This window comes from Lactuca saligna, chromosome 2 (assembly GCF_052625555.1).
Source record: "Lactuca saligna cultivar CGN05327 chromosome 2, ASM5262555v1, whole genome shotgun sequence".
In the NCBI taxonomy this organism is placed as follows: domain Eukaryota; kingdom Viridiplantae; phylum Streptophyta; class Magnoliopsida; order Asterales; family Asteraceae; genus Lactuca; species Lactuca saligna.
Window position 1 is genome coordinate 115,504,747 of NC_136418.1, and position 23,657 is coordinate 115,528,403.

The following is a 23,657-nucleotide window of genomic DNA, read 5'->3' on the forward strand; positions in this document are numbered from 1 at the left end:
GTTATGCTTACCCTATTTTAAATATAGTTTATATTTAAAATTAGTATTGTTATTATAAATTTATAATAAATATTTGAGCTATTATTATGACTTATATAAGTGTCGTTATAATATCTTTTTAACTACTCGCGGTACGGGGAATCTGGTTTAAATGGCCGCATAGGGTTGTTGGATTTCAGAAGTGTTATACGCCAAAATGGTCCTGCCCTCCGGTGTTTTATGTCTGGCCCCTGTCTGTACATAGTGGTTGGAAAGTATTGTTTAAATGCTTATATAATAATAATAATAATAAGATTAATAATTAGTCACGGTAAATATTAGACTAAAATCTAGTGGTAATAATACTAGGTTTCGTCGAAGGAAATTATTTTAAAGTAACGAAACACTGTCCGAGTACCGAGTCACCACCTTCTCAAGTGAGTGCATAGTACCTTTCATCTTACACATAGATATGAAGTATTTATTATATAATTTACGTGCTATGAGTGCATAGTTATTTCATCTTACACATAGATATGAATTATTTTATATAAACTACGTGCTATGTGTGCATATTATCTGAATACTTACTGTCTATACTGGATGAACGTTTTTTTATACATGTTTTAAATGATTTGAACTGTATACGTATTTTAAATATATAAGTATGTTGGGTATGAGATGGATAGATGAATGATGAGAGATAAAATATGATGTGAGTAAACATTGGCAACTATAGACTTAGTGCCTAACAAATAACATCGGCACCTATGGACTTAATGCCTATTGGATAAACACTGGTAGCTATGGACTTAGTACCTGTTAGGAATTGGTAGCTATGGATTTAGTACCTATTAGATAAACACTGGTAGCTATGGATTTAGTACCCAGCAGCTATGGAATTAGTGCTTTACGAACGAGCATTGACAGCTATGGATTTAGTGCCAATCCTATAACTCTGGAAGCAAAGGACTTCAGAATGAACGAATGCGGGATAGATGACTCTTACGATAGATCCTTAAGAGTAAAGAAGGTAATGTGGATGAGTAATTGGTTCGATTGTTTTATTGTTTATACATAATAATTATATTATTGTGGGTTGAAAACCCTATGTACTCACAAGGTTTCTCAACCTGACCCACTCAATTTATTTATAATACAAGTGTTGAGATGAAGTCAAATTACACTGAGAGATTAAAGAGATGTAGATCACTAGTGTAAATAAATGTAAGTTTTGTTTATGCTTATGTTTCTGTATTGACGATGAGATCCCAAATGTTTTAAAACGAATTAAAATTACCTTTCTTCGGAAATGTTTTGATAACGTATTTATCATGTTTTACTTGGAACAAATTCCGCAATATTTTTATTAAAAAAGAGTACTCTGATTTTTATAAAACATAAACAAAATTGGTCTTTTCTGGCCGTGAAATGGGAATGTCACAATATATATATATATATATATATATATATATATATATATATATATATATATATATATATATATATATATATATATATATATATATATATATATATATATATATATATATACACACACATTTGAATATGCATCAAATGTGCATATATATGCACAATTTTTTGTTTTTTTTTTTTTTTTCACATTTTCAAGTTGCAATTTTTTTAAACGCTGGTATGAGAGTCTAATTGTTATGTTGGTTTTGAAATGTTTGGAAGAAAATACAAAATGTACATATATACAGATTCAAACATGGATGTATGCACATTAATAAAATTCATCCTATCTTTTTTGAGTCCATATTTGGGTTAGACGGAACATTTGGATACTAATGATGATCTTCATTTTGAAAAATGATAATCAGATTAGTAGTCCTCGAGATCTCGAAAATTTTTAAGTTCTCAAAATAACATAATTATATATATATATATATATATATATATATATATATATATATATATATATATATATATATATATATATATATATATGTGTGTGTGTGTGTGTGTGTGTGTAATTTTGATTATATCATTGGGACATGTTTGTCAAAACTAGCTGGTGGAAGGTAGCGGGTAGCTGATAGCTTGTAGTATTTTGTTAAGCGTTATGTGGGACAACCTTTAGATTTAGATAGGGGTGACAATTCTCGATCCAACTCGTAATCCCGACACAAAAATAAATAGGTTTGGATTGAGATTTCTGGCTCGTCAACCCACCAACTCGCTAATCTACCAACCCTCCAACGCGTTTATTTCATGGGTTGGGTCGGGTTACCTTTTTGGGTTTGTAGCTCAACCTACCAACCTGACTATATATATTATATTAAAAAAAAGTAAAAGTTTATTTATGAAATAATAGAATATACTCAATATACGGAAGTGGAAACCTTTTTTTTTTTTTTTTTTTTTTCAAATGAGTTGCTCAAATGAGTTGCTTCTTAGGTTATTATGTTAGACTGATAGTCAATGTAAAATATTAATTATTAATTAATTTAGAGATGTGTATAGTTCGTATAAATTTTAGATGTAAAAAGTTACCTAGAAATGACTCGTTGACTCTTTCATTGAAATCAACCCACGAACCTATATACTTAAACGGGTTATGTGGGTTGGGTTGGGTGATGTTTTCAACCCGCTAACCCATCATACCATATATTATATAGGTTGGGTTGGGTCAATATATTCTAAACCACCAACTCGTTACCCGCCAACTCGAATCCAATCCAATTTCCATGCCTGGATTTAAAGGTTTTGTTTAAACTAAATGCTAAAATTCTGTAGTGTCAAACAAGATTTTTTGTTTAAAACGAAATATTTTGTCAAACGCTAGAAGTTAGAAGCTAGAAGCTCACAAACGTTGTGCATCAAACGCGCCCACATGAATAGGTGTAACCGGTTTATAGCTAAAGTAAACTATTCGTGTTCAATTTTGGTAATTACTTTTTTTTTATCGGTCCCTAAAAACTTCTATTATTTGTTTGTTATTTCAACCGAAGTTATTTTATCTGTACGTATAAGGATTTAAATAAATTACGATGAGACATTAAACTATTTTATAAATTATTTAAAGCATGGAATTTATTGAAACAATTATATATGATACAAAATGTGTTGCTAATGAAATTTAATGAAACATCAACACTTTGTTTTCATCATAAATTGTTTTTTTCTAAGTTATCTAAAGGGTGACATTTTGTATTTTGAAGTCGGTTCCATAAAATACTTGGAGTGATAAATTAGGTTCTTAGTTTAGCAAACTCAATAGATTCTTGGTCACGAAGGGTATTATGGTTCCTTTTCCTCATCTTACGGGTCTTATCTTGGATAAAAAGATTCTAGTTCATCATCCTATTATGTTGTTGGTGGATCGTGTTGATTGTGGTCCTACTCCATTTCGTTTATTTCATTCTTGGTTTCTGATGGATGGCTTTGATGAGGTTGTGCAAGAGTGTTAGTTGATTCTCAATCTGGGGATGCATTCGGCCAATTCTTGGGTTATTTTTAAGAAGAAACTTCAACTTATTAAAAATAATCTTAGGGTCTGGAATTCTAATAATTGGGATATGTTGTCTAATAAGAAGGAAAATATTCAGGAGATGCTTGAGTCTATTGATAGGCTCTTGATAACAGACGATGGTTCGCTTGATTTGAGAGGGCAATTTTTTTTTTTTATTAAAGGATTTGTCAGATTTTGATCATTCTTCACAAGTGGAGTTTGCTTTATGGCAACCGTCAATTTTGGTCAAACAACATCAACTGGGTCAACTCAACTGGTAGTAGAATTTTAGGTGAATAGGGATATTTCCTAATGCGTCCAGTGTACGATTAACAAATTTTAATACGAAGTACCTATAGTACTGGAAAATATTCGAATATAAACCCTAAATAAGGTTAGTATTATAACAATTCGGTAATTGTAGTGATATAAGAACATGGTTTGACATGCGGAATTAAAGCTTGCACAATTGAACATGGTGATTTGGGTGTTTAAGAGATATATTGAATGTATATATGGTGTTTACAAAAAGGATCTAGATCTAGACTACATAATCAACACACACTTACACACTCACTTTTACATCTCTCAAGCACACCTCTACAAGTGGTATGAACCCACTATTTATAGAAAGAACATGGTTTGACATGCGGAATTAAAGCTTGCACAATTGAATATGGTGATTTGGGTGTTTAAGAGATATATTGAATGTATATGGTGTTTACAAAAAGGATCTAGATCTAGACTACATAATCAACACACACTTACACACTCACTTTTACATCTCTCAAGCACACCTCTACAAGTGGTATGAACCCACTATTTATAGAAAGAACATGGTTTGACATGCGGAATTAAAGCTTGCACAATTGAACATGGTGATTTGGGTGTTTAAGAGATATATTGAATGTATATATGGTGTTTACAAAAAGGATCTAGATCTAGACTACATAATCAACACACACTTACACACTCACTTTTACATCTCTCAAGCACACCTCTACAAGTGGTATGAACCCACTATTTATAGAAAGAACATGGTTTGACATGCGGAATTAAAGCTTGCACAATTGAACATGGTGATTTGGGTGTTTAAGAGATATATTGAATGTATATGGTGTTTACAAAAAGGATCTAGATCTAGACTACATAATCAACACACACTTACACACTCACTTTTACATCTCTCAAGCACACCTCTACAAGTGGTATGAACCCACTATTTATAGAGGTGTTTACATGTCTCTCTCTCACTCTAACTAACAAATGGGTCTAAGGCTAAAGCACCACATGCAAGTGGGTTTTACAAAAGTCAAACATTTACAAAGTCATGAATGAATAACTTTGCACCCCAACATTCTCCCCCTCAAAGTTAGGAATGAATGACCCACTTCAAATCTTCCAAAATCAAGCACTACGCGGTTCGAGCCTCAAAGGTGACACATGTCAAAACGAACTTCAATCTTCAATTCTTCCATAACTCTTCAATTTGGGCTCTAGGATGTGAGACCATACAATCCGAGCAGCAACAAATGATCAAGAGTATTCCAAACTCCAAATAATCACCCAAAGTTGCGCATAAAAACACACCCCAAAAATCTTCAATAATTCCAAACCCATTTCGAACACATCACTTCCGAACATCCAATTGCATCATCTCGTAGGCTTCAAAACTTCAAGATCACTTTGGTCTTCAAATCTGCGTAATATGAAAAATTCAAGTTCGAATTTCCATATAAAACTTCTCCCCCTTTTTATAATCGAAATTTGATTATAAAACTCCAAAGAAAAAAGAACGTGCTCTATTCGGAATTTTTCATGTCAAAACTCCCCCTTAACATGTGGCATAAACTTTGTGCTTCAATCCGGAAAACCCAAAAAATATTCAATTTTTTTATTGCCGTTCACGGATCGCCTTTAACAAAATTTCTCAAAAATGGGTAGAAATTGTCAATTTCAAAATTCTGCAGTGACCCGGTGCGCCTAAAACAGCCAAATATGCGAAACACACTCCCATTTGCGAAACTGGGTACATTCGCACAAAGTGCAGAGACCAGATTTGAAAATTCTGCAATTTCAGCATTTTATGACCCCATTTGCGAAGTTGGGTATACACTGTCAAAAATGCGAAACTACAGGTATTCGTTTTTACAATTTCAGCATGTTCTTCAAACTTGCGAAGTCGGGCTACTTGAGTTATTTCTTGACAAGAACAGGGACCAAATGCGAAACTCGGCTTTCTTCCCCACTTCGCATTTTACTGTAACAACTTTCGCATTTTCATTCACATTCCTTCGCACGTTCCTTCAATTTCATGAATGCGATGAATTCGCATTTTAACTCCAAAACAAAACACCAAATGCGAAATCAATGTTAGCTCTTTAACCAAATGCGAATGAAACACTTTTCTATCAACCTCAAATGCTAACCCGATTTTGGTCTCAAATGCGAAATCATTTTGGAAACGCAGATGCGAACTCATGTTTTGATTCATCCATATGCGAACCAAAAAAAATTTCAGTACCCATCGAACACAAGCATAGATGCGAACCAAAATTTCCATTCATGTAGATGCGAATGAACTCAATGCAAAATCAAAAATCGACATCACTTCTTGTCTTCACAGAATAATAGATTGTGAACTAACTTCCTGTTTGTCTTCCAAATTGGTACTGGATGCGAACCAGAATCAATTATGCGAAATCGAGATTTCAAGGTTTCGATCATTCAATCACCAAAACAAAAAAAACCAGTCGATTATGACTTCAAAGACAATAGTTCGTTTTTCATTCAACCCAAAACAAATCCACATCGGTTCCAAAAACCATCGTCATTCGCATCTTGATCCAAAAATCACCGAATCAAAAAAAATTATCCCAAATCGAAATTATCGATCTATCACAACAAAGACTCCGATCGATCGACTCCAAACTCATTCGATTTCAAAACTTTTCATTCTTCACTTTTCAGTTCAACCCAAAATGAATGAAATCATTTCTTCGTTCCTTACAGTTCTTCCCAAATTTTGATTCTTTGAAATCAAGAACCTGTAACTGTTCGTCATCTATGTATCACAAAAACAAATTCGATTCGAGTTCTTCAAACCATTGAACTCATATCCAGACTCCATATCGATTTCAATTTTGACTTTATACAAAGCTTTGACTATTCAAAACAATTCGATTTCACTATCGATTTCAGTTAAAATAATTGATTTCGACTAAAAGAACTTCTAGTCGAACATTCTTCATACAATTTTGAAAATCGATTCACTGATCCTCGATCTAAAACCTGATTTTGATTTTCTGAGATTCATTTGACTTGTAATTGAATCAATTATTGATCTCTTCATCATAATCGATGTTATATTTGAACAAATCAAATACAATCGATTCACAAGATACACTTTACAGAAATCGACAAAGCAGACAGGATGAAATCAAATTCGTGGTCAAGAACAAAAAGAAGTACAAGTATTTGAAGGACAGAATTGCAAAAATGGTCCCTGTGGTATGCAAAATTTTGGGGTTTTAGTCCAAACCACGAGTTTTTTGGAACCATAGTCCTTTTGGAGTGGTTTCTATGTGGTTTTGGTCCCTGACTTAACTCCCGTTAAGTTGGAACTGTTAAGTCCCCTCACGTGCCTCACACGTGAGGGTAATTTCGTCATTTCATATGTCAGGGACCATTTTTGCATAAACATTTTTTTGGATTAATTGACATTTACCCCTCATTTACTTTCCCCAACACTCGTCAACTCCCCAACTCCCTCCTTCTTGCTTCTGCTCCATTGAACCTGCAAAAAACCCTCGTTGCTTATCCAAACAAGATAATCGACACTACACATATAAGGGCATACGTTTAATACGAAATGGTGTTCGTAATGTGGCATATCAGACCAAAACGCGAAGTTGTTGATGTATCAACTGTATATGGTAAGCTGCTCTGTTTTCTTTAACTTTTATACTTTGCATTTTCTTATTGATTTAGAACAAAAAAATGCAAAATTTTAACTTTGTTAATATGTATAATTTTGATTTTTAGCTGGTGCACCCACATGGTTTAGTATTAAGCTTCATCACGGTGGGAAATTTACTAAATTACCTGATATAAAGTACATTGGAGGTGAAGTGCGTTATGTTGATTATCTGGACATTGATGAGTTTTCTGTGTATGAACTTGATGCCATAATGCTTGACTTAGGTTACCCAGACCCACGAAATTCTGAATTCGCTGATGAATCCCCAGTTATATACTACCATTTTAGGATACCCAATGGTGACTTTCAATTTGGTCTTAAAGCTTTAGGGAATGATCAGGATGTGATCAACCTTTCTAAATACATTGCACATAACAAGCTGATTGAGGTGTACACAGAGCATGGAAAGACAAATTTATTGACTTACTTCATGTCACCAAATGCAAAGGGTAAAGTTGTCATTGAGGAATTACCAGAAAATGATGATCAAGGGGCTGAAGTTGAGGGTCAAGTTCATGCAGATTCTCCAATGAAAAATGTGAACCATGGTAATGGTGAGCCTATTGGTGAGTTCATGTCTCTGATTCTTTTTGGGAGTAAGAATGATAGTTTCTCACCAGAGTATAGAAGGGGTAGGGTTGGGAATTCCAAAATAGGTGAAAGTTCTTGTAGCAAAAGGCTTAATTTAGATTATATTGATGAGGTTGTTCACATTTCAAAGGAAAAGAATGATGATCTGGATGGTTCAACTAATGTTCAGGAGGCAGCAACTTGTGTTCATATTGATGAGATGGATGGTGTTAGGGAGGCTGCAAATGTTGTTCAAGAGGCATCAACTTTTGATGAAGAAGGCTACAACACCCCCCCCCCCCTGTTAATAATGCTGATGAACAACTGAATGAGTTATTTGATAACCTTATGGAAAATTTGATTGGGAGTGATGATGATAATGCAGAGTATGAAGGGGATGGAGAATCTGAAGAGGGTAATCAAGAGTATGAAGAGGATGATGAATCTCAAGAAAGTGATCCAAATTTTGAAGAGTATGATGAATCTGAAAATAGTGATCCAGAGTATGAAGAAGATGAGAGACAAATAGAAGATGAAGATCATATGGATGACATAATGGATGTTGACAACAATATACAGGATGTGGATGTGGACATGGGAGACTTCACTCTCAATGTTGAAAGTGATGTGGAAGGTTCTTGTATAAATGTTGTTCATGGGCATGAACCTGAAGATATGGAAGTGATTAACAATGAGGAATTTGAATCTTTGGATGAAGGATCCGACCAAGACAGAGAGAGAAGAGCTCTTATCAAGAATTTGAGAAAAGAAAAAAGGTGCAGTCTTGGGGTAGTACATAAACAATCTTTTTCAGTTGGAGATAAATTTAATAGTAAAAAAGAATTAAAGGAGGCAATTGATCTGCATGCACTAGAATCAAGAAGGAATCTTTTCTTTAAAAAAAATGACAATGTAAGGCTTAGGGCACAGTGTAGAGGTGTTGTACCTGTCACCAATAAAGGCCAAGTGGGTAGTCAAGCTACCACTTCAAAAAGAAAGGGTAAAGAACTAAAGACACAAAAAGTAACATGTGGTTGGTACATTCATGCATCTAGGTCAAATCCTGAATCCGACTGGTTTATAAGGACCTTAAACCAAACTCACACATGTTTGCAAACAAGGAAACTCAGGGCTTGTACTGCTTCTTTAATCAGCAAGAAAATCTTTGATCAAGTTGAGGCGAATCCAGATATACCTTTGAGAGCTATGCAAGATCACTTTCAAAAGACCTACCAAGTGGGTGTTAGTATGGACAAGGTGTTCAGGGCAAAGGATAAGGCAAGAAAGCATGTAACTGGTGACTACACAAAGCAGTATGAACTGTTGAGGGACTATGTTCTCGAACTTCAAGCCACCAACCCAGACACCACAGTGAAAATAGATGTATGTTCTGAGCCTAACCCTGATTCCCCAACTAGGCAGTTTAGAAGAATTTATGTGTGCTTGGGTCCACTGAAAAAAGGGTTCAAGGCATGCCTTAGGGACTTATTAGGTTTTGATGGTGCCTTCATGAAAGGACCATTCCCTGGGCAAGTCCTTTCAGCAGTTGGTCTTGATTCCAATAATGGAATTTACCCATTAGCATATGGGATTGTTGAGTCTGAAAACACAGAAAGCTGGAAATGGTTTTTAGATAACCTTGGGGATGACTTGGACCTTGGAAGAAACTCAAATTTTACTTTCATAAGTGACAGGCAAAAGGTAAAGTTGGAAGTAGTTTTTATACATTTGGTCATTTAAAGTGTGGTTGTAAGTTAATTCTAATGATTGAAAATTATTTTTTGCAGGGTTTACATACTGCAGTTAAGCAAAATTTTCCCAATGCTGAGCATAGATATTGTATCAGACATATTCATGACAATATGAGGAAAAGATGGAGGCAAACAGAGTACAGGGACCACTTATGGAGGTGTGCATCAGCTACCACCATTCCTGAGTTTGAACATTTGATGAAGGAGTTTAGTCAGTATGATAAGGAGGCATGTGAATGGTTGAAGCAAATTCCTCCTAAACATTGGGCAAGGAGTCATTTTTCAGGTAAATCTATATATTCCAATTTGGTCCTTATGTCTTTCACTTAGTGAACTGTTTTACTTGTATGTCACTTGTATTAAATGTTTTTTAATTGTAATTTACACACAGGAAGAGCAGTTTCTGATGTGTTGATATCAAACATGTGTGAAGTGTTTAATGGGAAGATAGAGAAAGGAAGGGATAAACCTGTCATTGGATGTTTAGAATTCATAAGGGAGTATCTAATGAAGAGGATATGCAATGTCATGAAGGAAATGAAAAAGGCTAAAGGTCCACTAACACCCACAGCAACAGACATCCTAGCTGCAAGAAAAACAGTTGCTTCACAATACATTGCTAGGTGGAATGGGGGAGACAAGTATCAAGTCACAGGAGCTTTGCAGGATCAACATGTGGTTGATGTTAGGAACAAAACATGCACTTGCAGAAAATGGGAATTAATTGGAATTCCATGCAGACATGCAATTGCAACTCTGAATGAGATGAGTAAAGACCCAGAGGCTGAGCTTGACATTTACAAATGGGTTCACAAGGTGTATTTTCTAGAGACATGGAAAAAGGCTTATTCTTTTAAGGTGGAGCCAATTAAGGGTAGATCCATGTGGCCCAAAAGTGAATGTCCCACAAAGCTAATCCCTCCTCCACATCGCACTCAGGTGGGAAGGCCTAAGAAAAAGAGAAGACAAAGTGAGGGTGAAAGGTTAAGCAAAAAGCAGAAGGCAAGTCAAGGTGATGGAGTGAATGCTGCACAAGAAGGAGGTTCCAAAAAACCAACAAAGGATGGAGTGCAGAAGCTATCAAGGAAGCATATCAGTGTTACTTGTAGCAAATGCAAGAACAAGGGACACAACTCTAGGACCTGTAAAGGGCAAGGTGGGAATCAATCCAAGAAGTAATGTGTCATGCATGCATGGAGTTTTCTGTGATTTTGGTTGGTTATGAAAACTTGGTTGTTATGTTTACAATATTTTGTTGAAAATTTTTGGTTGGTTGTTATGAAAACTTGGTTGTTATCTTAGGTATGGTAATGTGTCCCTTTTGGTAATGTTTAGAATCTTTGGTTGTTATGTTTAGAAACTTTGGTTGTTATATTACAAATCTTAATGAAATGTGCATTTTGGTTATGTACAATTGGTTCTAATATATATATTTTTGTAACACATTCATACCATTTCTATTCATATGTTAATTCTTATACATTCATACCATTTTGGTAAAACATTCATTACACTTGCATCATAAAATTGTACATATATAATTATCATCATAAGTCACTACAAACTTGATCACATAAAATTACAACAAAATGACCAAAACACCATTCAGAGTATACCCCTACACAAACCAAATATAAAAGAATACAATCACAAAGAAAAACCAACTTCCAAACATGTACATTTTCAGCTTCAAATTATCATCCTTCAATGCTCTGACATTTGCCACCAAAATGTTGTTCTTGCATATCAGTCCATTGCATTGATCCTGTAGCATGTTCATACCTCTAACCAACTAATTGCACCGTTCCTGCACTGAATTCAAATTTCTTAGCAGACCAGGTATGATGGCTTTAGACCTAGCACACATTGGGGGATCAAGCCACCCAATAAACCCACAAACGGAATCATTCATAGGGCATGCAAAAAATCTCCTTCCTGGATTCAAAGGGGTCCAAGACGTTTTCACCACAGCAACTTTTCCACAAAAACATAGCACCATTTTTGTTGTAGCAGAGCTCAAGAAGAAGAAGGGTAGAAGAAAAGAGACGTTGGGGAAGAAGATCGCAGGAAATGGGGGTATTTAAAAGGAATTAATCCAAAAAAACGTTTATACAAAAATGGTCCCTGACATATGAAATGACGAAATTACCCTCACGTGTGAGGCACGTGAGGGGGGCTTAACAGTTCCAACTTAACGGGAGTTAAGTCCAGGGACCAAAACCACATAGAAACCACTCCAAAAGGACTATGGTTCCAAAAAACTCGTGGTTTGGACTAAAACCCCAAAATTTTGGTATGTACTTGACCCGATGGTGCATGGTCCTTTTGGGTTGCCTTCACCAAAGCAACTTGATTGGAGAAATGAATAAAGAGAGAGAGGATAATATGATTTATTAATATGTTATAAGAATAATATATTAAAGGAGAAATCATATTTGTTTAATTAATATTGATCAATAATTAATTAAGAATTAGTTTTGTGATCAAATGTAATTAATTAAACTAGAGGGGCTGAAATGTAATTATGTGATAGTTACAAAATAAGGTAAGGATTACCTTATATATATATGGTGAAAGAATTTGAGGTGTAAATCCCTTAGAATTCGAGTATGATAAGGATTCAAGGATGATCTTATTGGTTGCTTAATGGATAATCAACTAGATAAGGATAATGACTGAAACCCTATCTCTACACCTATATAAACACCCCTAGGGCTATGAATTCGTGTATCCCTTCCCAAGAGGTCCTAGATACGAATTCTAACCTCTCACCTCTCTCCTTATACCTTCTCCACTTGCTTATGGTGTTTGTGAGCCATTAGAGGAGTGACACTTGTGACTCTAAGCCTTCCAAAGTCAATTCAAGGAGGAATTGGGATTGTTATTGCTACATAACAATCAAGGTAACACTATAAACTTATTCTCAAGTTAATATGATTATATGTATGCTAGAATTAGGGTTTATAGTCTTGGAATCAAAGCATGTACAATAGAGAAACCTAGATCCAAGCATTAGGGTTTGTATAAGCACATAGGATGTCTTATGACCAAAACCCAACAGTTTTCACCACAGCAACTTTTCCACAAAAACATAGCACCATTTTTGTTGTAGCAGAGCTCAAGAAGAAGAAGGGTAGAAGAAAAGAGACGTTGGGGAAGAAGATCGCAGGAAATGGGGGTATTTAAAAGGAATTAATCCAAAAAACGTTTATACAAAAATGGTCCCTGACATATGAAATGACGAAATTACCCTCACGTGTGAGGCACGTGAGGGGGGCTTAACAGTTCCAACTTAACGGGAGTTAAGTCCAGGGACCAAAACCACATAGAAACCACTCCAAAAGGACTATGGTTCCAAAAAACTCGTGGTTTGGACTAAAACCCCAAAATTTTGCATACCATAGGGACCACTTTTGCAATTTACTCTATTTGAAGCGTTTGAGATTTAACGATTGAACAATGAAGTAAATACACCTCATATATGATTCAATGACATTTTGGGCTTGATGTTGGGCTAAAAAAAATGACTGATGAATAGTGATATTCGAATGATTTGACTAACACGATGGAATGATATTAGAATTTGTCTTTTGGGCTTGAAGTTTGAGTATATTAGATCAAAAAAATGAAGATAATGGATTGATCAGTGAAAATCAAGATTTAATTTGACATGAACAAAATTGAATTTGGGCTTCGGATCTAATGAACAGTAAGTATCACAATTTTGGTTTTGAACAAGATCAATAAAAAAATTTATTGGATCATAACAATTGGGTTTTTCAAAGAAAATTTGATCCAACGAGTCAAACGATCATGAATAAAAAAAACGCAACGCACGAATCAAATATTACGAGAGATCATAGAGAGAGACTCACCAAAATTGTTCAAATTGCGACAAAAATTGCCAAACCGAGAATCGTTCTTCAAAAATCACCTTGATCTTGAAGACCCGCTCTGATACCAATTGTAGTGACATAAGAACATGGTTTGACATGCGGAATTAAATCTTGCACAATTGAACATGGTGATTTGGGTGTTTAAGAGATATATTGAATGTATATGGTGTTTACAAAAAGGATCTAGATCTAGACTACATAATTAACACACACTTACACACTCACTTTTCCATCTTTCAAGCACACCTCTACAAGTGGTATGAACCCACTATTTATAGAGGTGTTTACATGTCTCTCTCTCACTCTAAGTAACAAATGGGTCTAAGGCTAAAGCACCACATGCAAGTGGGTTTTACAAAAGTCAAACATTTACAAAGTCATGAATGAATAACTTTGCACCCCAACACTAATTCAATTTTATATTATTTTAGTATAAATAATAGACAGAATTGCAAAAATGGTCCCTGTGGTATGCAAAATTTTGGGGTTTTAGTCCAAACCACGAGTTTTTTGGAACCATAGTCCTTTTGGAGTGGTTTCTATGTGGTTTTGGTCCCTGACTTAATTCCCGTTAAGTTGGAACTGTTAAGTCCCCTCACGTGCCCCACACGTGAGGGTAATTTCATCATTTCATATGTCAGGGACCATTTTTGCATAAACGTTTTTTTGGATTAATTGACATTTACCCCTCATTTACTTTCCCCAACACTCGTCAACTCCCCAACTCCCTCCTTCTTGCTTCTGCTCCATTGAACCTGCAAAAAACCCTCGTTGCTTATCCAAACAAGATAATCGACACTACACATATAAGGGCATACGTTTAATACGAAATGGTGTTCGTAATGTGGCATATCAGACCAAAACGCGAAGTTGTTGATGTATCAACTGTATATGGTAAGCTGCTCTGTTTTCTTTAACTTTTATACTTTGCATTTTCTTATTGATTTAGAACAAAAAAATGCAAAATTTTAACTTTGTTAATATGTATAATTTTGATTTTTAGCTGGTGCACCCACATGGTTTAGTATTAAGCTTCATCACGGTGGGAAATTTACTAAATTACCTGATATAAAGTACATTGGAGGTGAAGTGCATTATGTTGATTATCTGGACATTGATGAGTTTTCTGTGTATGAACTTGATGCCATAATGCTTGACTTAGGTTACCCAGACCCACGAAATTCTGAATTCGCTGATGAATCCCCAGTTATATACTACCATTTTAGGATACCCAATGGTGACTTTCAATTTGGTCTTAAAGCTTTAGGGAATGATCAGGATGTGATCAACCTTTCTAAATACATTGCACATAACAAGCTGATTGAGGTGTACACAGAGCATGGAAAGACAAATTTATTGACTTACTTCATGTCACCAAATGCAAAGGGTAAAGTTGTCATTGAGGAATTACCAGAAAATGATGATCAAGGGGCTGAAGTTGAGGGTCAAGTTCATGCAGATTCTCCAATGAAAAATGTGAACCATGGTAATGGTGAGCCTATTGGTGAGTTCATGTCTCTGATTCTTTTTGGGAGTAAGAATGATAGTTTCTCACCAGAGTATAGAAGGGGTAGGGTTGGGAATTCCAAAATAGGTGAAAGTTCTTGTAGCAAAAGGCTTAATTTAGATTATATTGATGAGGTTGTTCACATTTCAAAGGAAAAGAATGATGATCTGGATGGTTCAACTAATGTTCAGGAGGCAGCAACTTGTGTTCATATTGATGAGATGGATGGTGTTAGGGAGGCTGCAAATGTTGTTCAAGAGGCATCAACTTTTGATGAAGAAGGCTACAACACCCCCCCCCCTATTAATAATGCTGATGAACAACTGAATGAGTTATTTGATAACCTTATGGAAAATTTGATTGGGAGTGATGATGATAATGCAGAGTATGAAGGGGATGGAGAATCTGAAGAGGGTAATCAAGAGTATGAAGAGGATGATGAATCTCAAGAAAGTGATCCAAATTTTGAAGAGTATGATGAATCTGAAAATAGTGATCCAGAGTATGAAGAAGATGAGAGACAAATAGAAGATGAAGATCATATGGATGACATAATGGATGTTGACAACAATATACAGGATGTGGATGTGGACATGGGAGACTTCACTCTCAATGTTGAAAGTGATGTGGAAGGTTCTTGTATAAATGTTGTTCATGGGCATGAACCTGAAGATATGGAAGTGATTAACAATGTGGAATTTGAATCTTTGGATGAAGGATCCGACCAAGACAGAGAGAGAAGAGCTCTTATCAAGAATTTGAGAAAAGAAAAAAGGTGCAGTCTTGGGGTAGTACATAAACAATCTTTTTCAGTTGGAGATAAATTTAATAGTAAAAAGAATTAAAGGAGGCAATTGATCTGCATGCACTAGAATCAAGAAGGAATCTTTTCTTTAAAAAAAATGACAATGTAAGGCTTAGGGCACAGTGTAGAGGTGTTGTACCTGTCACCAATAAAGGCCAAGTGGGTAGTCAAGCTACCACTTCAAAAAGAAAGGGTAAAGAACTAAAGACACAAAAAGTAACATGTGGTTGGTACATTCATGCATCTAGGTCAAATCCTGAATCCGACTGGTTTATAAGGACCTTAAACCAAACTCACACATGTTTGCAAACAAGGAAACTCAAGGCTTGTACTGCTTCTTTAATCAGCAAGAAAATCTTTGATCAAGTTGAGGCGAATCCAGATATACCTTTGAGAGCTATGCAAGATCACTTTCAAAAGACCTACCAAGTGGGTGTTAGTATGGACAAGGTGTTCAGGGCAAAGGATAAGGCAAGAAAGCATGTAACTGGTGACTACACAAAGCAGTATGAACTGTTGAGGGACTATGTTCTCGAACTTCAAGCCACCAACCCAGACACCACAGTGAAAATAGATGTATGTTCTGAGCCTAACCCTGATTCCCCAACTAGGCAGTTTAGAAGAATTTATGTGTGCTTGGGTCCACTGAAAAAAGGGTTCAAGGCATGCCTTAGGGACTTATTAGGTTTTGATGGTGCCTTCATGAAAGGACCATTCCCTGGGCAAGTCCTTTCAGCAGTTGGTCTTGATTCCAATAATGGAATTTACCCATTAGCATATGGGATTGTTGAGTCTGAAAACACAGAAAGCTGGAAATGGTTTTTAGATAACCTTGGGGATGACTTGGACCTTGGAAGAAACTCAAATTTTACTTTCATAAGTGACAGGCAAAAGGTAAAGTTGGAAGTAGTTTTTATACATTTGGTCATTTAAAGTGTGGTTGTAAGTTAATTCTAATGATTGAAAATTATTTTTTGCAGGGTTTACATACTGCAGTTAAGCAAAATTTTCCCAATGCTGAGCATAGATATTGTATCAGACATATTCATGACAATATGAGGAAAAGATGGAGGCAAACAGAGTACAGGGACCACTTATGGAGGTGTGCATCAGCTACCACCATTCCTGAGTTTGAACATTTGATGAAGGAGTTTAGTCAGTATGATAAGGAGGCATGTGAATGGTTGAAGCAAATTCCTCCTAAACATTGGGCAAGGAGTCATTTTTCAGGTAAATCTATATATTCCAATTTGGTCCTTATGTCTTTCACTTAGTGAACTGTTTTACTTGTATGTCACTTGTATTAAATGTTTTTTAATTGTAATTTACACACAGGAAGAGAAGTTTCTGATGTGTTGATATCAAACATGTGTGAAGTATTTAATGGGAAGATAGAGAAAGGAAGGGATAAACCTGTCATTGGATGTTTAGAATTCATAAGGGAGTATCTAATGAAGAGGATATGCAATGTCATGAAGGAAATGAAAAAGGCTAAAGGTCCACTAACATCTACAGCAACAGACATCCTAGCTGCAAGAAAAACAGTTGCTTCACAATACATTGCTAGGTGGAATGGGGGAGACAAGTATCAAGTCACAGGAGCTTTGCAGGATCAACATGTGGTTGATGTTAGGAACAAAACATGCACTTGCAGAAAATGGGAATTAATTGGAATTCCATGCAGACATGCAATTGCAACTCTGAATGAGATGAGTAAAGACCCAGAGGCTGAGCTTGACATTTACAAATGGGTTCACAAGGTGTATTTTCTAGAGACATGGAAAAAGGCTTATTCTTTTAAGGTGGAGCCAATTAAGGGTAGATCCATGTGGCCCAAAAGTGAATGTCCCACAAAGCTAATCCCTCCTCCACATCGCACTCAGGTGGGAAGGCCTAAGAAAAAGAGAAGACAAAGTGAGGGTGAAAGGTTAAGCAAAAAGCAGAAGGCAAGTCAAGGTGATGGAGTGAATGCTACACAAGAAGGAGGTTCCCAAAAACCAACAAATGATGGAGTGCAGAAGCTATCAAGGAAGCATATCAGTGTTACTTGTAGCAAATGCAAGAACAAGGGACACAACTCTAGGACCTGTAAAGGGCAAGGTGGGAATCAATCCAAGAAGTAATGTGTCATGCATGCATGGAGTTTTCTGTGATTTTGGTTGGTTATGAAAACTTGGTTGTTATGTTTACAATATTTTGTTGAAAATTTTTGGTTGGTTGTTATGAAAACTTGGTTGTTATCTTAGGTATGGTAATGTGTCCCTTTTGGTAATGTTTAGAATCTTTGGTTGTTATGTTTAGAAACTTTGGTTGTTATATTACAAATCTTAATGAAATGTGCATTTTGGTTATGTACAATTGGTTCTAATATATATATTTTTGTAACACATTCATACCATTTCTATTCATATGTTAATTCTTATACATTCATACCATTTTGGTAAAACATTCATTACACTTGCATCATAAAATTGTACATATATAATTATCATCATAAGTCACTACAAACTTGATCACATAAAATTACAACAAAATGACCAAAACACCCTTCAGAGTATACCCCTACACAAACCAAATATAAAAGAATACAATCACAAAGAAAAACCAACTTCCAAACATGTACATTTTCAGCTTCAAATTATCATCCTTCAATGCTCTGACATTTGCCACCAAAATGTTGTTCTTGCATATCAGTCCATTGCATTGATCCTGTAGCATGTTCATACCTCTAACCAACTAATTGCACCGTTCCTGCACTGAATTCAAATTTCTTAGCAGACCAGGTATGATGGATTTAGACCTAGCACACATTGGGGGATCAAGCCACCCAATAAACCCACAAACGGAATCATTCATAGGGCATGCAAAAAATCTCCTTCCTGGATTCAAAGGGGTCCAAGACGTTTTCACCACAGCAACTTTTCCACAAAAACATAGCACCATTTTTGTTGTAGCAGAACTCAAGAAGAAGAAGGGTAGAAGAAAAGAGACGTTGGGGAAGAAGATCGCAGGAAATGGGGGTATTTAAAAGGAATTAATCCAAAAAAACGTTTATACAAAAATGGTCCCTGACATATGAAATGACGAAATTACCCTCACGTGTGAGGCACGTGAGGGGGGCTTAATAGTTCCAACTTAACGGGAGTTAAGTCCAGGGACCAAAACCACATAGAAACCACTCCAAAAGGACTATGGTTCCAAAAAACTCGTGGTTTGGACTAAAACCCCAAAATTTTGGTATGTACTTGACCCGATGGTGCATGGTCCTTTTGGGTTGCCTTCACCAAAGCAACTTGATTGGAGAAATGAATAAAGAGAGAGAGGATAATATGATTTATTAATATGTTATAAGAATAATATATTAAAGGAGAAATCATATTTGTTTAATTAATATTGATCAATAATTAATTAAGAATTAGTTTTGTGATCAAATGTAATTAATTAAACTAGAGGGGCTGAATTGTAATTATGTGATAGTTACAAAATAAGGTAAGGATTACCTTATATATATATGGTGAACGAATTTGAGGTGTAAATCCCTTAGAATTCGAGTATGATAAGGATTCAAGGATTATCTTATTGGTTGCTTAATGGATAATCAACTAGATAAGGATAATGACTGAAACCCTATCTCTACACCTATATAAACACCCCTAGGGCTATGAATTCGTGTATCCCTTCCCAAGAGGTCCTAGATACGAATTCTAACCTCTCACCTCTCTCCTTATACCTTCTCCACTTGCTTATGGTGTTTGTGAGCCATTAGAGGAGTGACACTTGTGACTCTAAGCCTTCCAAAGTCAATTCAAGGAGGAATTGGGATTGTTATTGCTACATAACAATCAAGGTAACACTATAAACTTATTCTCAAGTTAATATGATTATATGTATGCTAGAATTAGGGTTTATAGTCTTGGAATCAAAGCATGTACAATAGAGAAACCTAGATCCAAGCATTAGGGTTTGTATGAGCACATAGGATGTCTTATGACCAAAACCTAACAGTTTTCACCACAGCAACTTTTCCACAAAAACATAGCACCATTTTTGTTGTAGCAGAGCTCAAGAAGAAGAAGGGTAGAAGAAAAGAGACGTTGGGGAAGAAGATCGCAGGAAATGGGGGTATTTAAAAGGAATTAATCCAAAAAACGTTTATACAAAAATGGTCCCTGACATATGAAATGACGAAATTACCCTCACGTGTGAGGCATGTGAGGGGGGCTTAACAGTTCCAACTTAACGGGAGTTAAGTCCAGGGACCAAAACCACATAGAAACCACTCCAAAAGGACTATGGTTCCAAAAAACTCGTGGTTTGGACTAAAACCCCAAAATTTTGCATACCATTGGGACCACTTTTGCAATTTACTCTATTTGAAGCGTTTGAGATTTAACGATTGAACAATGAAGTAAATACACCTCATATATGATTCAATGACATTTTGGGCTTGATGTTGGGCTAAAAAAAATGACTGATGAATAGTGATATTCGAATGATTTGACTAACACGATGGAATGATATTAGAATTTGTCTTTTGGGCTTGAAGTTTGAGTATATTAGATCAAAAAAATGAAGATAATGGATTGATCAGTGAAAATCAAGATTTAATTTGACATGAACAAAATTGAATTTGGGCTTCGGATCTAATGAACAGTAAGTATCACAATTTTGGTTTTGAACAAGATCAATAAAAAAATTTATTGGATCATAACAATTGGGTTTTTCAAAGAAAATTTGATCCAACGAGTCAAACGATCATGAATAAAAAAACGCAACGCACGAATCAAATATTACGAGAGATCATAGAGAGAGACTCACCAAAATTGTTCAAATTGCGACAAAAATTGCCAAACCGAGAATCGTTCTTCAAAAATCACCTTGATCTTGAAGACCCGCTCTGATACCAATTGTAGTGACATAAGAACATGGTTTGACATGCGGAATTAAATCTTGCACAATTGAACATGGTGATTTGGGTGTTTAAGAGATATATTGAATGTATATGGTGTTTACAAAAAGGATCTAGATCTAGACTACATAATTAACACACACTTACACACTCACTTTTACATCTTTCAAGCACACCTCTACAAGTGGTATGAACCCACTATTTATAGAGGTGTTTACATGTCTCTCTCTCACTCTAAGTAACAAATGGGTCTAAGGCTAAAGCACCACATGCAAGTGGGTTTTACAAAAGTCAAACATTTACAAAGTCATGAATGAATAACTTTGCACCCCAACACTAATTCAATTTTATATTATTTTAGTATAAATAATAGACAGAATTGCAAAAATGGTCCCTGTGGTATGCAAAATTTTGGGGTTTTAGTCCAAACCACGAGTTTTTTGGAACCATAGTCCTTTTGGAGTGGTTTCTATGTGGTTTTGGTCCCTGACTTAATTCCCGTTAAGTTGGAACTGTTAAGTCCCCTCACGTGCCTCACACGTGAGGGTAATTTCATCATTTCATATGTCAGGGACCATTTTTGCATAAACGTTTTTTTGGATTAATTGACATTTACCCCTCATTTACTTTCCCCAACACTCGTCAACTCCCCAACTCCCTCCTTCTTGCTTCTGCTCCATTGAACCTGCAAAAAACCCTCGTTGCTTATCCAAACAAGATAATCGACACTACACATATAAGGGCATACGTTTAATACGAAATGGTGTTCGTAATGTGGCATATCAGACCAAAACGCGAAGTTGTTGATGTATCAACTGTATATGGTAAGCTGCTCTGTTTTCTTTAACTTTTATACTTTGCATTTTCTTATTGATTTAGAACAAAAAAATGCAAAATTTTAACTTTGTTAATATGTATAATTTTGATTTTTAGCTGGTGCACCCACATGGTTTAGTATTAAGCTTCATCACGGTGGGAAATTTACTAAATTACCTGATATAAAGTACATTGGAGGTGAAGTGCATTATGTTGATTATCTGGACATTGATGAGTTTTCTGTGTATGAACTTGATGCCATAATGCTTGACTTAGGTTACCCAGACCCACGAAATTCTGAATTCGCTGATGAATCCCCAGTTATATACTACCATTTTAGGATACCCAATGGTGACTTTCAATTTGGTCTTAAAGCTTTAGGGAATGATCAGGATGTGATCAACCTTTCTAAATACATTGCACATAACAAGCTGATTGAGGTGTACACAGAGCATGGAAAGACAAATTTATTGACTTACTTCATGTCACCAAATGCAAAGGGTAAAGTTGTCATTGAGGAATTACCAGAAAATGATGATCAAGGGGCTGAAGTTGAGGGTCAAGTTCATGCAGATTCTCCAATGAAAAATGTGAACCATGGTAATGGTGAGCCTATTGGTGAGTTCATGTCTCTGATTCTTTTTGGGAGTAAGAATGATAGTTTCTCACCAGAGTATAGAAGGGGTAGGGTTGGGAATTCCAAAATAGGTGAAAGTTCTTGTAGCAAAAGGCTTAATTTAGATTATATTGATGAGGTTGTTCACATTTCAAAGGAAAAGAATGATGATCTGGATGGTTCAACTAATGTTCAGGAGGCAGCAACTTGTGTTCATATTGATGAGATGGATGGTGTTAGGGAGGCTGCAAATGTTGTTCAAGAGGCATCAACTTTTGATGAAGAAGGCTACAACACCCCCCCCCCTATTAATAATGCTGATGAACAACTGAATGAGTTATTTGATAACCTTATGGAAAATTTGATTGGGAGTGATGATGATAATGCAGAGTATGAAGGGGATGGAGAATCTGAAGAGGGTAATCAAGAGTATGAAGAGGATGATGAATCTCAAGAAAGTGATCCAAATTTTGAAGAGTATGATGAATCTGAAAATAGTGATCCAGAGTATGAAGAAGATGAGAGACAAATAGAAGATGAAGATCATATGGATGACATAATGGATGTTGACAACAATATACAGGATGTGGATGTGGACATGGGAGACTTCACTCTCAATGTTGAAAGTGATGTGGAAGGTTCTTGTATAAATGTTGTTCATGGGCATGAACCTGAAGATATGGAAGTGATTAACAATGTGGAATTTGAATCTTTGGATGAAGGATCCGACCAAGACAGAGAGAGAAGAGCTCTTATCAAGAATTTGAGAAAAGAAAAAAGGTGCAGTCTTGGGGTAGTACATAAACAATCTTTTTCAGTTGGAGATAAATTTAATAGTAAAAAGAATTAAAGGAGGCAATTGATCTGCATGCACTAGAATCAAGAAGGAATCTTTTCTTTAAAAAAAATGACAATGTAAGGCTTAGGGCACAGTGTAGAGGTGTTGTACCTGTCACCAATAAAGGCCAAGTGGGTAGTCAAGCTACCACTTCAAAAAGAAAGGGTAAAGAACTAAAGACACAAAAAGTAACATGTGGTTGGTACATTCATGCATCTAGGTCAAATCCTGAATCCGACTGGTTTATAAGGACCTTAAACCAAACTCACACATGTTTGCAAACAAGGAAACTCAAGGCTTGTACTGCTTCTTTAATCAGCAAGAAAATCTTTGATCAAGTTGAGGCGAATCCAGATATACCTTTGAGAGCTATGCAAGATCACTTTCAAAAGACCTACCAAGTGGGTGTTAGTATGGACAAGGTGTTCAGGGCAAAGGATAAGGCAAGAAAGCATGTAACTGGTGACTACACAAAGCAGTATGAACTGTTGAGGGACTATGTTCTCGAACTTCAAG

The 23,657-nt window shown here is 35.7% G+C and overlaps 2 protein-coding genes across 2 annotated transcripts; both read left to right on the forward strand.

The window, feature by feature from the left end:
• The first annotated feature begins 9,455 nt into the window (after positions 1-9,455).
• Positions 9,456-11,050, forward strand: LOC145029017 (uncharacterized). The gene is made up of 3 exons (XM_078977673.1): positions 9,456-9,704; positions 9,791-10,040; positions 10,146-11,050. The coding sequence occupies exons 1-3, from the start codon at positions 9,513-9,515 to the stop codon at positions 10,931-10,933; spliced, it is 1,230 nt and encodes a 409-aa protein (XP_078833799.1). The 5' UTR covers positions 9,456-9,512; the 3' UTR covers positions 10,934-11,050.
• Positions 11,051-17,329: 6,279 nt separating this feature from the next.
• LOC145030004 (uncharacterized) lies at positions 17,330-18,085 on the forward strand. Its single transcript, XM_078978446.1, has one exon. The coding sequence runs from the start codon at positions 17,330-17,332 to the stop codon at positions 18,083-18,085; it is 756 nt and encodes a 251-aa protein (XP_078834572.1).
• The last annotated feature ends 5,572 nt before the right edge of the window (positions 18,086-23,657 follow it).